The sequence below is a fragment of the Bison bison genome, unplaced genomic scaffold, assembly GCF_000754665.1.
Source record: "Bison bison bison isolate TAMUID 2011002044 unplaced genomic scaffold, Bison_UMD1.0 scf7180017864334, whole genome shotgun sequence".
NCBI lineage: Eukaryota > Metazoa > Chordata > Mammalia > Artiodactyla > Bovidae > Bison > Bison bison.
Genome location: NW_011494906.1, coordinates 1468407 through 1483433, shown reverse-complemented (window position 1 = coordinate 1483433; position 15027 = coordinate 1468407). Strand labels below are relative to the sequence as shown.

Here is a 15027-nt window from a genome sequence, read left to right as displayed (position 1 = left end):
GCCCGGCCCCGCCCCTCCGGCGGCCGATGCGGAGAACTCGCGCGCGCTCCCGGCCCAGCCCCGCTCGGGCCGCCCGCCCGGACTGACAGCACCCCGCGGCCCGCGCGGCTCTCTGATGCTCCCAACTAACTCCGCTCCACCCAGCGCCCCGCAGCACCCTTGCAAGACCACCCTTGCTCAAGCACCTACCATGGCTCCAAGCTTTCAGCTCCCGGATTCTTAGAGGACGCCCTGCCACCCCCTCCCTCTCACCCGGCCCTTTGGCCATCACTCCTTTCCTGGGCTCCTGCTCTGCAGCAACATCCTTCCTGGTGAGAAGGGGGGCTCACCCCAAAACCAGTTTTCTACCTCCTGAGTGCTTCTTCTGAGGGAGGCCTCACCTTTGGGCCAAGTCCCCAACCACCTTCCCCCGCCACCCCACCCCCCACCACAAACTAGGGGCCCTGCCTTCTTGTTCTGAACAGATTCCACCCACCCCTGCCTTTGCCCACCACCTACTTTCTGGGGGACTCGCACCCACCCACCCCTCCCCCAACACACACACCTGTCAGGACCCACATCTGCAAATTCCCTAAACACTGATCTGTCCTGTCCCTCAACCCCTCTGTGCCTCTGTCACTATCTGGAGCCCTGATCATCGGCCTCGACTCCAGCCTGGGGCTGATTCAGTGAGAGCATAACCCCACTTCTCCTACCAGGGACCGTGGCTCCCACCCTCCTTGTCTAGAGAAGGCCTGGGAGACTAGGAGGAGCTATTTCTCTTTCATATTGCTAGAACTTGGGGCACTACCCTTAGACCTGGAGCTGGGGCCAGGGCCCCAGTCTTGAGTTTTGTTGGGTCTTCATCTGGGAACACATGTTGTTCATGCATGCATTCAACTCATTGGACTCAGTGGAAAAGACCCTGACGCTGGGATAGATCGAGGGCAAGAGGAGGAGGGGGCAACAGAGATGAGATGGTTCGATGGCATCACTGACTCAGTGGACATGAGTTTGAGTAAACTCTGGGAGACAGTGAGGGACAGGGAAGCCTGGTGTGCTACAGTTCACAGAGTTGCAAAGAGTTGGACACTACTTTGAGACTGAAACACAACAATGCATTCAGCCACCCCTTCTGAACACAAACCATGGGCGGGGGATCCAAAAGGAAACTGCATAGACACAGGCTCTGTCCTCCTGGGGCTCCAGTATTGTGACAAGATAGATAGTGGGGACCTCCACTCCCAGGGCACACCTTGCAAAGTGGATAGTGTCTTAATTCAAAATAGAGAACAATGGACCGCTGGGACAATGGATCCAGTGGTTAAGACTCTGCACTTCCACTGCAGGGGTCATGGGTTCCATCCCTGGTCAGGGAACTAGGATCCTGCATGTTGTCTGGCTGGGCCAAAATGAAAAAAAAGAGAGAGAGAGAGTAGTCTTCCTTTCCTAGGTGGGCAGGACTAGGAAGGAACAGGAACAGGACTTGGTGAGTGGAGGGCAAGCCAGACTTGATGCCTTGCTCTCATGCCCCCTGACACCTTGTGCAGTGAACCTGACTTGTGCAGTCCTCCGTGACTTTCTTTTCATTCTGCCCAGGTCTCTCTCCTTCACTCTGTAGGGCATTTGTTTCCACAACTGTGGTTTCCCAAGGGCAGCGACCTCCTTGGGTCTGTGTTTCTCCACCCACCGTAGTCCAGCCCAGGGTCTCGCCCAAAGCAGTTGTCATTATGTTTGTTGACAAATCCTTCACCAAATAAGTCTTGAGCAACTGCTGTCTTCCTGGACCTTGCTCTGCTCACTCTTTGGGGGAGCGGGAAGAATGACACAAAAGGAGCTCAGGACAGGAAGCTTACCCTCCAAGTCTTCACTAGCCCCAGCAGGAGATAAGACCTGGTCCAAGTCGTGGTAACTCAGACTGGTGGGAGATAACGGGTGGAAGGGGTGTCAGCCCAGGGGTACAGCCCCAGGGGAAGAGTCTTCAGCAGGGGAGACCCTTGAGTGAGGTTTTGAAGGACAAGTGAGGAGTCACTGTCACCACCCTAATTACTAGCCAAAAATATCCCATGATCTACGCAGCTGCTTAGGACTCCCAAGGCCTCACTAGCTCCTCCCACAAATGCTCCTTGGTTGAAAACCATGGGCTCAGAGAAGTGAAGGAAACTTCTGGATGTCACACAGCCAGGGAAGGAAGGGCTGTGGCCCCTTACTCCAATTTTCTGAAAAGACAGCCCAGAAACCAGAGGGCTCTCTGGAAGCAGCAGCTCCATGCTGTCGGGCAATTAGGGGAGCCCATTAGATGCCTGGCATCTAGTGGAGAAGGAAAATAAAAGGTGTGTCCTCTGCCCCCCAAGTCACCACCTTCCCCAAACGCCCCCTCTCACCCCTGCCATCCCCAGCCTGGCAGCCCTGGCCACAGACCCCATCCGGGAGAGACTTGCCAGCCTGCATGACCTAGGCCCTGGATCTAAACTTCAGTTCACTGTGTGACTGAACATGAGTGTCTTGCCCTCTCTCTCTCAGCCTCAGATGCTACATCTGTACAACCACCAAGTCGGAGGAGACAAATCAGGGCCCTCCCTGGTGGCTGACCTTGTAGAAGGCTCCTGAAATTCCTCCTAGTTCTATGCTAGTGGTAAAGATCCCACCTGTCAATGTAAGAGATGGGGGTTCAGTCCCTGGGTTGGGAAGATCCCCTGGAGGAGGGCATGGCAACCCACTCCAGTATTCTTGCCTGGAGAATCCCATGGACAGAGGAGCCTGGCGGGCTACAGTCTATAGTGTCGCAAAGAGTCAGACACGACTGAAGCGACTTAGCGGCAGCAGCCCTGGTCTAGAGCCCCGCCTCTCCCCCTCCCCCAAGGCCCCTGCTAAGTAGTGAGACTCCCCCTTCCCCAGGTCTCTAGCTCACCTGTCCATGTCCCAGGGCTGCTTTCCTAAGTTCCCCTCGAGTGCAGGGCCCAGACCTGATGGAGCATAGCGGACAGTCCCTGAGCTCACTGCCAGGAACACAGGACATTTTCCTCGGGCCGGGCACTCAGCAGGCTTCTCTGCGGGGTCCATGGCTGGAGGGCCAGACCCAGGGTCCCTCTGGAGTCAGCCAGGCAGGGAGGTGGCAGGAGCCTTCTCCCCACCCCCAGGCTGAGGCTCACACTAACCTTTGCTATCTCTGAGGAGCAGCGGCCTGTGAGGGAGGTGCCTCTCCGACAGGCCTCTATCTCCTTAAACCCAGTAATTATTAACTCCCATGGCTCAGCGGGCAGCAGACGACGCCGGGCTCTCCTCCCAGGGAAGGTGAGATACCTCAAAGGGAGGCGGGAGCCTCGCTTTAGCGTGCCCAAGGCCCCAGGCTTTTCCAAGGCCCATGGTTAGGGCAGTCTGTCCCCTCCCTGCCCAGCTTGGCAAGTTGGAAAGAGCTTGTCCAGCCCTGGCCCTGTCACTGGCTGGCTCTGTGGCCTCATGTAACACCACCGCCACCGCGGCCTCCCTGTGGTCCCTGCCCTCAATATCCCCTTAAAACTTTTGTGTGTTAGTCACTCAGTCGTGACCCCATGAACTGTTGCCCGCCGGGCTCCTCAGTCCATGGGATACTCCAGGCGAGAATACTGGCGTGGGTTGCCATTCCCTTCTCCAGGGGATCTTCCCAACCCAGAGATCAAACCCAGGTTTACTGCATTCAGTTCAGTTCAGTTCAGTTGCTCAGTCATGCCCAACTCTTTGCCACCCCATGGACTGCAGCATGCCAGACCTCCCTGTCCTTCGCTATCTCCCAGAGCTTGCTCAAACTCATGTCCATCAAATCGGTGATGCCATCCAACCATCTCATCCTCTGTCATCCCCTTCTCCTCCAGCCTTCAATCTTTCCCCACATCAGGGTCTTTTCCAATGAGTCAGTTCTTTGCATCAGGTGGCCAAGTATTGGAGTTTCAGCTTCAGCATCGGTCCTTCCAATGAATATACAGGACTGATTTCCTTTAGGATTGACTGGTTCGATCTCCTTGCAGTCCAAGGCACTCTCAAGAGTCTTCTCCAACACCACAGTTCAAAAGCATCAGTTCTTCGATGCTCAGCTTTCTTTATACTCCAGCTCTCACATCCATACAAGACTTTCTGGAAAAACCATAGCTTTGACTAGACTACCTTTGTCGACAAAGTAATGTCTCTGCTTTTTAATATGCTGTCTAGGTTGGTCATAGCTTTTCTTCCAAGGAACAAGAGTCTTTTCATTTTATGGCTGCAGTCACCATCTGCAGTGATTTTGGAGCCCCCCAAAATAAAGTCTGTCACTGTTTTGATTGTTTCCCCATCTATTTGCCATGAAGTGATGGGACCAGATGCCATGTTCTTTGTTTTTTGAATGTTGAGTTTTAAGCCAACTTTTTCACTCTCATCTTTCACTTTTGTCAAGAGGCTCTTTACTTCTGCTTCACTTTCTGCCATAAAGGTGGTGTCATCTGCATTGTGGGCAGATTTAACTACCAACAAAAGGGACCAGTCAGTGTAGCAGTTACGAGGAAGACGGACCTAGAGTCAGACAGGCTGGATTCTACCACTTCCAGACGTTTGGGCACTTTAGGCTCACCGTGCCTCTGTTTCCCCAACTATGAAATGAACCATCACCCTCTAAGGCACACCAGGCCAGCTGCTATTGCCTAGACATGGCCCGTATGCCCCCCCTTCCCACTATCCTCACAGTATCCCCTTCTCTGCAGCCTCCACTCCATCACACCCCTCTCTGATAAATTTCTTTCTTTTGCTCATATCCCCTCCTCCAGGAAGCCTTCCCCTCTGGATTGCTTTTTCCTCTGCAGGCACTGGACTGGAGCCCTCAGTCACATGGTCCACCCTGTGTCATGACGAGTGTCCCATAGCACCATCAGACGCCCCTACATGAACTGAGTGACCCCATGGGCAGAGGCTGGGCTGTACTCATCACTAAATCCTCAGTGGCCCCTTGCCTGGCGCACAGTCAGCCTCAATCCACCCGTGTGATGGTGTGAATGTTCCATCTTATCTCATTTGGCCTGAATTCTAATCTGGAGTTCTGCCATTCCCTGGCTGTGTGACCTTGGGAAAGTCACTTAACCTCTCTGGGACTCAGTTCTCATAGCTATAAAATGGGGACGATTCTCCCCTGTGAAGTTGTGAATATCAAATAAAATAACATTCAAATAACTTCTCTGGTGGTCCAGTGGCTAAGACATCAAGCTTCCACTACAGGGGGTGTGAGTTCAATCCCTTGTGGGGGAACTAAGATACTGCATGCTGTACGATACAGCCAAAAAAAAAGAAGATAACATTCATGAGATGTCAGCCACAGCGGAGACTGAGTTTCCTCTTGCCTTCTTCCTTGCTTTCCCTCTTCTTTCCTGTTAGCCCCTGAGTTCCTGCGGGGAGAAGCTGCCAGTTCCTGACTAGCAGTCACACCCCGCCTGCCCTGTGGATGGATAACAATATCTCCCACTCAGGCTCTGGGCTTCGAAGCTCTCTCAGCTTAATGCAAACCAGATGCTGGCCTTTCTTTCCTGGCAATGAATTTTCCATGGCCTGCTCCCAACCCCTTCCTGTTTTTGCTCCTCACTGATCCCCCTGCTAAATTCTCCTGTGCCTCCACCTTCCTCTGCAGGGCAACCTCTGGGCCCACCTGGAAGCAATTAATGAAAAACAGGATGTGTGAAGGAAGGGGAGGGGGTTGCCTCTCCATCACCCTGACATGGCAGGGGACGAGGGGCTGAGCCTGGCTGGTGACAGAGTGTACAGGCGATGGTCCCGCTCTGCCAAGTCCTAGCCATCCTCTCTGAGGGTAAACTGAGTCAGAGTTGTTCTGGGGATTGTCAAGAAAATCTTGCCACTTTCTGGACTTTTAGGCACAGCTGGCACTGCAGGGGGCAGCTATGAGGACTTTGTCCTTGGCCGTGACTTAGGAAAATCAGAGGCAGAAGAAGCCCAAAAGCCTCTCCTGTTGCAAGTGAGGAAACTGAGGCTCGGGTCACTGGTGGGTCAGACCCACAAGGCAGCCAGGTCTGGGGCTGCTTGCTCGGAAAAGCTGTTGTCCTAAGTCAGCGCTCAGGCTGCTCATTCGGTGTCGTTACCGCCTGCCCTTCCCCCAGCCACCGCGCCTAGCCCAGTCACGAGGGGACACTCACAAGGCTGCCAGGGCCCGCTGCCACCTCCCGGGGTGAGGCGGCCACATGCACCTGGATCCTCCCCACCAGGGGAAGACCACTGCTTGACTTCTTCCTTCCAGTGTAGCAGGAGGGCGTGTTGGGGGCTCTTGATCCTCTTGGCCATGGTGAACCCCCTTAAAACAACCCACGGGCTGGCCCTCCAAGTGAGAATGCAGCCATTTCCATGAAAACAACAGCCCGAGGGCTCCCTGAGAGCTGGGCTCTGGCCCCTCCCTCCGCCAGCTGTGCAGAGTGTTTGGACAACTGGATGGAATATTTGGCAGGGAGAGTCTTCCCCGGATCTCTGAGTTCAGATTTCAAGAGGAGGGGAAAGAGAGGATGCTGGCTCCAGAAAGAGGCTCAAGAGGTCATTTGTGGGCTTGGAGGCCCCCCACCCAGGCCTGACCAATACTGCCACCAGCCCAGCCCGCTGTGTGGTGGGGAGCTGGAGTCAGGCCCCTGGGGGAAGGACGGGACAGAGGGTGGAGGCAGCAGAATGGTGTCAGAGGTTTGCTGGGGCCAGTTGGGTGAAGTCAGGCCCAGGGGACAGTCTGGGCTCAGGGAGTGGCAGGGCCAGGACAGCGTTTTGATCCCACGACCATGATCTGTTTGTCTACCACCACTCCCACTTAACAGAGCAGTTGGGGGCCAGAGAGGAAGGCTCTCGTCCCAAGGGACTCAGCATGCTGGGTACAGAACTGGGCTGGAACCCAGGGCTCCTGACCCTAAGCTCGCTCTTCTCACTGTCCAGATTATCCCCATCCTCACCCCCAACCCCCAGCACACGCACACACCCCAGCCAGTGAATTGTCATCCTTGCTCTCCCCAAATGACACAGGCAAAATAACCGACTTAAGCACAGTCCTGTGGGTTCACGAAGAATACACGGACACTGAGCTCCCCACCAGCCGAGAGTGGCACTAACCCATTGTGAACAAGGGGTGGAGGCCTTGAGAGCCAGGGTTCCTGTGCCACCTCCTGCTCTGGGGCTAGAGCTCCCCCCAGGTCGCCCACTGCAGCTGCCCAGGCCTCCCAGAGCCCCTTGAGAAGACACACAAGTTCTAGGCCCAACTGTCTGGAAGATAGTCTGAGCCTCAGTTAACCCACCTTAAAATTGGGAGGATTGCCCTTGCTCTGCTTGACCCAGCATCATCCCAGGTGCTGATGGTGAGGGGCAGAGTGCACTGGGGGGGTCTCTTTGGAGACTTCAACATTTCCCAGGGATAAAACCACTGAAATTCACAAGTCCCACCAAAGTGCCTGGAGGCCTGAGCTGGATTACTTAGGTGGAACCTGTTTGCCCACTCCATGCTCCAGAGCAGGAAAGCTCAGGCTACCTAATGGAATCAAAACCAGCCAAACCTTGAGGGCTTCCCCGCTGGCTCAGCGATAAAGAATCCACATGCAATCCATGCAGGAGATGTTCGTTTGATCCTTGGGTTGGGAAGATCCCCTGGAGAAGGAAATGGCAACCCATTCCGGTATTCTTGCCTGGGAAATCCCTTGGACAGAGGAGCCTGGTGGGCTACAGTCCAGGGTGTTGCAAGGATCAGACACGACTTAGCGACTAAATCACCACCACTACCACCAAACTTGATGGACAAATATGATTGGGAGAGAGTATGACCCCAGGGCAGCTGGTGACTCCCTTCTGAAATGGCTGCATGTAAGATGGGGACTATGCTCGGATCTTTGACTTCATGATATCAGACTTAGCTCATCCTGGCAGCCACCCATGCGGTCCTTTCATTGCATTCTCTCTGCATTTTAAAGAGCACTCCCTCGTGGCTCAGACGGTAAAGAATCTTCCTGCAATGCAGGAGAGCCAGGTTTGATCCCTGGATGGGGAAGAAGATGATCCTGGAGAAAGAAATGGCAACCCACTCCAGTATTCTTGCCTGGAGATCCCATGGACAGAGAAGCCTGGTGGGCTACAGTCCATGGGGTTGCAGAGAGTTGCATGTGACTGAGCAACTTTCACATTTTAAAGATGGGGAACTGAGATCTGGAAAGGTTAAAGGGTTTGGCCATAGTGAACAAGGGGAGGACCTAGGGTTTTCATCCAAATTTGTCTGATTCCAAAAGCTCATGATCTGAGACTTCCCTGGTGGTCCAATGGTTAAGACTCTGAGCTCCCCACGTATTAGGCACAGGCTCAATCGTCGGGGATCTAAGATCCCATATGCCTTGCAACCAAAAAACCAAACCAAAACAAAACATAAAAGAGAAGCAATATTGTAGCAAATTCCATAAAGACTTTAAAAACTGTCCACATTGTACAGCAACTAAGCCCATGTGTCACAACTGCTGAGTCTGTGTGACACAACTCCTGAAACCCACGCACTCTAGAGGCTGTGCTCTGTAACAAGAGAAGCCACCGCAATGAGAAGCCCCAGCACGGCAGCCAAGAGTAGCCCCCACTTGCTTCAACTGAGAAAGCTCCCACAAAGCAACGAAGACCCAGTGCAGCCAAAAATAAATAAATAAAAATTTTTAAAGTTTAAAAACTGTCTACATCAAAAAAAAAAAAAAGTAAAGAAAAACACTGGGAACCCGGTAAATGTGTTCATTCACTTCAACAAATATTTAATAAGTGCTTGTGCTGGATACTGGGGAGATATTAGTGGATGCATAAAGTTTCTGCACTCATACAGAGTATACAGTTTGGGGATGGTGTGTAGGGTGATTCACATATCTAAGGTTTTTAGACACTATGTGACAGGTACAAGGACGGGAAGTACATTGGAGAAGTCCTAGACTTGGGGCTTGGGAAAGAGTTTGCAAATAGGAGTGAGGGCTATTAAAAGAGATGAATCTGGAAAGGGAGTCAGAGGCCAGATCACATAGGGCCTTGTAAGCTGGGCAAGGAGTTCAAACTTTATGTTTGGTTTTTTTTTTAATTGACCTCACGATTTTAGTTCCCTGACCAAGGATTGAACCCAGGCCCTGGCAGTGAAAGCACCGAGTCCTGATCACTAGACCACCAAGGAATTCCTAAAGAGTTCAAGATTTATACTTCAGGAAAAAAGGGAGTCATGGAAGGGTTTAAGCAAGAGTGTGATGTGATCAGATCTACAAGTCCAAAAGATGGCTCCTATGGATGTATGTGGAATGGATTGGAGGATTTCTGCTTCTTCTCATATGGTGGACTTAGAGCAGTAAGGAACTTTCTTGCTACAGAAGAAGAATATTCCACAAAGAGAGGCCATGATTCCTTGAGGCCCTGTTGTCTTCCAAGATCTCCAAAATCCACTTCCCGGGATTGGGGGCAGGAGGAAAAGGGGACGACAGAGGATGAGATGAATGGATGGCATCACTGACTCGATGGACGTGAGTCTGAGTGAACTCCGGGAGTTGGTGATGGACAGGGAGGCCTGGCGTGCTGCGATTCATGGGGTCGCAAAGAATCAGACATGACTGAGCGACTGAACTGAACTGAACTGACCCCAAAAGAAAGTTAAAGTAAGGAGACTAGGGAGAGACAGGGGAGCTGGATCTCAGAGAAGGAGGACTGAAGTTGGTGGCACCCTCTGGCTCCTGGCAGAAGCAGACACAAATCCCCTTTGGAGGGAAGTGTCCAGTTCTAAGTATGGAGGATCCACTGGTTAATATCAAGCAATAAGCTCAGGATCAGGGATCACCAGCACAGAAGGAGGCTAGTGCTAAGAGTGAGAATCAGAAGAAACAACGTAACAGAGTTAGATACTATGGAACTCCAGATATTCAGGTCTTACATACAGTATAGAAAGGTTGTGTATGAACCTCAGATAAACAAGAGATCGAAGAGAACTAAACAGATTTTTGAATGACGAGAGGAAGTCTAGATATAGATATATATGCGTGCATGCATACTAAGTCGCTTCAGTCATGTCCGACTGTTTGCAACCCTATGAACCATAGCCCACCAGGCTCCTCTGTCCATGGGATTCTCCAGGCAAGAATACTGGAGTGGGTTACCATGCTCTCCTCCAGGGGATCTTCCCCACGCAGGAATCAAACCCACTTCTAGTCTCCTGCATTGGCAGGTGGGTTTCTTTACCACTAGCACCACCTGGGAAGCCCCCTAGCACAGGTGCTGCTGCTGCTGCTAAGTCGCTTCAGTCGTGTCCGACTCTGTGCGACCCCATAGACGGCAGCCCACCAGGCTCCCCAGTCCCTGGGATTCTCCAGGCAAGAACACTGGTGTGGATTGCCATTTCCTTCTCCAATGCATGAAAGTGGAAAGTGAAAGTGAAGTCACTCAGTTGTGTCTGACTCTTAGCGACCCCATGGACTGTGGCCCACCAGGCTCCTCCGTCCATGGGATTTTCCAGGCAGGAGTGCTGGAGTGGGGTGCCATTGCCTTCTCCCCTAGCACTGGTAGTAAAGGCTAAAACATGAAGCTCTACAACAAAGCTGATTGAGAAGCAATTAGGTGGCTGTATCCCCTCCCTTACTTCATGCCACTGAGCAAATTCTCCTTTCTAACTCTAGCTAAGACTGCAAATTTGTTTTCTAGAGACGATAAAACAGAGACACTGCATGAGTAACTGACTAACGGGATTAAGTGACTGTGTAGAAGTTGAAAACTGACACCCCACACCCGACCTCCTCAATCTTCTTCCCTTACCTGGCAGTCAGAGCCATGGCAGTCAGATTTTTACCCTCCAGGCAGCAGGTTGGAGCCTTCCCTGGGAACTCAGGCCAACTTGAAAGAAGACTAAAAACCCTAAGATTAGTGTTATCCATGAACTGCCCCATCAGAACACCACACTGGGAAGGTCAAAGTCAACATGCTGAGAGCTTCCCATCAATTTTTAAGCTCTCATTCTTAATAATGAGCAGACAGCCAAGAACTCTTAGACAATGAAGGAGAACCTCCAACATGAAGGAAATCAAACCTACTAAGCAAAAAGAAAGCACTTGCAAGAAACAGAGACTCTGAGAAGGAAAACAAAACAAACAAAAACACAAAAAGCAAAGCCCTTCATTAATATCCCTCAGAGAAAGAAAAAGGTATTGCATTCATGAGACAAGAATGCAAATTTATAGAAATGAACATTGAGAGAACAAAGAGAAATCTTGGAAATTAATAGTGTTTTAAAAATACGATGGCAGAAATTAAAAATTCTGAAGAAGGGTTGAGGGAATACTCCCTCCCCCCAAATAAAGAAGTTAAAAATATAAGAATATTCAGGGAGAAATTTAGGAAGCTCAACATCTGCATTATGAGGATTCCAAAAAGAGAGAATAGAAGAAAATGGAGATAAAGAATGAAATGAATAATTTAAAATCATTTCCCAAACTGAAATATGTGATTTTTCAAAAAGGCCCACATTGTGCCTTGTAGTCAATGAAAATACTAAGATACATCAGTGTGCATTTTCAGGAAACTAGGACAAAAAGAAAATCCTACAAATTTCCAGAAACATAATCACACAAAGAACCTAGACTCAGAATGGATTTTGACTTCTCAGTAGCAATGCCAGAAGCAAGGAAACAAGGGAGAAAAATGCCTTCAAAAGTCTACGTGTGCTTAGCTGCTCAGTCGTGTCTGACTCTTTGCAACCCTGTGGACTGCAGCCTGTCAGGTTCCTCTGTCCAGGAGGACTCTCCAGGCATGAATATTGGAATGGGTTGCCATTCCCTCCTCCAGGGGATCTTCCCTACCCAGGAATCAAACCCAGGTCTCCCACATCGCAGGCCAATTCTTTATCATCTGAGCCACCAGGGAAGCCCTCAAAAGTCTGAAGGAATATTACTTCCAACTTAGAATTCTATGCCAACCAAATTATCATTCCGCATATACAAGGTCTCAAAAAATTTAACTTTCACATACTCTTTCTCAAGAACCACTGAAGGGGACTTCCCTGGTGGTCCAGTGGCTAGCACTCCACACTCCCAATGCAGGGGCCCAGGTTCAGTCCCTGATCAGGGAACTGAGCCCACATACTGCAACAAAGGTTGAACATCTTGTGTGCTGAAGACCCGGCACAGCCAAACAAATATTAAAAAAAAAGAAAAGAACCACTGAAGGATGCACTCCAATAAAATGAGGGGGAAACCAAGAAAAAAATCCTATAGGTCAGAAGACTGGAAAGCCAACACAAGGCTGAAGGGAAGAGAATCTTCAGGTGATCTTGAGGACAGAAGCTGGCATCTCGTGAAACCAAAGATGACAATCAGACCAAACTGGAAAAAAGAAGATCCCAAACTGGTATGTTAAAAGTAGTCATTACCATGCCTTCTGCCACTGTCCCACCACTTTGAACTCAAGAACTATTACGGGGTATGTGCCATTAAAACAGAAGAGTAAAACCATAAGAAAGAAACACAGAGGATACAGGAAAACAAGGACTCCAACCAGGAGAATGTGTAAGATTATTCCAAGGACAACAGGAAGTCCCAGGACAACGGCTATGCGGCAACATGGAGAGTAACCAGCCTAGGAAGAGGTGAAAAACGATCACTAGGAATAATGTCTCCAGGGAAAGATCATTGGAATGGATAGATTAACTGATGTGATTGAAAATACTGAAAGGTGTAGGAAGAATTAGCAATAGCTACAAAGAAATCTGAAAAATTTTTTTAATGACAATTACTAACTTTAGGGAAAACTGCTGCTGCTAAGTCACTACAGTCGTGTCCGACTCTGTGCGACCCCATAGACGTCAGCCCACCAGGCTCCCCCGTCCCTGGGATTCTCCAGGCAAGAACACTGGAGTGGGCTGCCATTTCCCTCACCAACGCGCGAAAGTGAAAAGTGAAAGGGAAGTCGCTCAGTCATGTCCGACTCTTAGTGACCCCATGGACTGCAGCCTACCAGGCTGCTCCGTCCATGGGATTTTCCAGGCAAGAGTACTAGAGTGGGTTGCCAAACTAACAGCACTAAATATAACTGTTTTAGTGCTCAGCTATGAATAATATATGAGTAGGAATAAAAATATTAATGCCAAATCTTCATCTAAACACTATTTTGTTAACCCACGGTGATATCAAAGAATTAAATTCTCCTGTATTAAATAAGGGGACTTCCCAGGTGGCTTAGTGGTAAAGAATCCGCCTGCCAATATAGGAGATGCAGGAGACGTGGTTTCCATCCTGGGTCAGGAAGATCCCCTGGAAGAGGAAATGTCAACCTACTTCAGTGTTCTTTCCTGGAGAATCCCACGGACAGAGCAGCCTGGCGGTCTACAGACCGTGGGGCTGAAAAGAGTCAAGACACGACTGGGCAGGCACACACTAAGCACTATTAAATGAGAAGTCAAAAGATTAAACAATTAATAAAAAGCTGTCAGTATACACATGTTATTTAGCAATATGAAAATACGTAAATTCTAGAAGTAACAGCTAGTAAAAAGACAAGCCATAAAATCATTTATTAGAAAAATAGGAAAGACATGAACGTGCATTTCAAGGAAGAGGTACAAATGGCCAATAAGACTTTGAAAAGATACTCAAGCCAAATCATCAGTAATCAGGGAAATTCAAATAAAATCACAATGAAGCACTACCTTATACTCAATAGGATTGGTAACAATGAAGAAATCTAATTATACCAAATGATGAACAAAATGTGAATCCGCAGAAACTATAGTGTTTATAGGAGTGTAAACTGGTACAACTCAAACACATTTGCACCAGGAAACTTGTATCATTACAAGATTGTTCATAATAGCAATCCAAATGCCCAATGAACAGAGAATGGATAAACGCATTGTGTTATCATATTAGCATTCTATAGCAACTATAACAAGCTCCAGAGACTTAAAATAACAGAAATTTGTTCTTCCAGCATTCTGGATGCAGGAAGCCCCAAATTAGTATCTCTGGACCAAAATCAAGGTGTCAGTAGGTCTATGCTTCCTCTGGAGGTTGTAGGGGAGAACTTGTTCCTTGCTTCTTCTGGCTTATGGCTGTTGTTGTTGTTCAGTCGCTCAGTCGTGTCCAACTCTTTGCAACCCCATGGACTGCAGCACACCAGGCTCCTCTGTCCTTCACTGTCTCCTGGAGTTTGCTCAGACTCATGTCCATTGAGTCGGTGATGCCATGCCATCTCATCCTCTGTTGCCCTCTTCTCCTGCCCTCCATCTTTCCCAGCATCAGGGTCTTTTCCAACGAGTCTGCTCTTTGCATCAGGTGGCCAAAGTATTGGAGTTTCAGTCCTTCCAATGAATATTCGGCGTTGATTTCCTTTAGGATTGGCTGGTTTGATCTCCTTGCTGTCCAATGGACTCACAAGCGTTTTCTCCAGCTCCACAATCTGAAAGTTTACGTGCATGGCTGGCATTTCTTCCCTTGTGACCTCACCATTTCTTTACCATCTTCTCATTGCCTTCTCTTGTCTGTGTCAAGTCTCCTTCTTCCTCCCGCTTATGACACACATGATTGCATTTAGAGCTCACCTTGATAACCCAAGATAATCTTCACCTCTCAAGATCCTTAACTGAATCACATTTGTAAAGACCCATTATATGTTACTCCACATAATGTAACACTAATAGGTTTCAGGAATTAGAATCTTTGGGGAAAGGGAGGCATTTATGACCCTTGCAGAATCTGCTCTCTGGCCCGCAAAGATTCTTGTTTTACACAAGCAAAATACATTTACCCCATCTCAGCATCTTTAAAAGTTTTAACCCATCAAAATATCAACTCAAGTCCAAATTCTAGATAAATAATCAGTTCAAAATCCCTAATCTCATCATCTAAACCAGGCATAGGTGAGTCTCTGGGTATGATCTATTGTGGGGAGAAAATTCCTCTCCATCTCTGAAAATATGAAACTAGAAATAAGTTGTCTGTTCCCAAAGTACAGTAGTGGGACAGGCACAGTGTAACAGCTATGCTACTGCTGCTGCTGCTAAGTCGCTTCAGTCGTGTCCGACTCTGTGCGACCTGT

The 15027-nt window shown here is 49.4% G+C and overlaps 1 protein-coding gene across 3 annotated transcripts in view; it reads right to left on the bottom strand.

The window, feature by feature from the left end:
* RAB3IL1 (RAB3A interacting protein (rabin3)-like 1) overlaps nucleotides 1–10787 on the bottom strand; it is a 29592-nt gene extending 18805 nt beyond the window's left edge. For 2 of the 3 annotated variants that reach the window (XM_010854031.1, XM_010854032.1), the window contains exon 1: nucleotides 2891–3153. In XM_010854031.1, coding sequence (XP_010852333.1) covers nucleotides 2891–3042 — 152 coding nt within the window. In that variant the 5' untranslated portion in view covers nucleotides 3043–3153. Of the gene's footprint in view, nucleotides 1–2890; nucleotides 3154–10755 lie in introns of those variants that run through there. The other variant, XM_010854033.1, reaches the window with a different exon arrangement.
* Between the last annotated feature and the right edge of the window lie 4240 nt (nucleotides 10788–15027).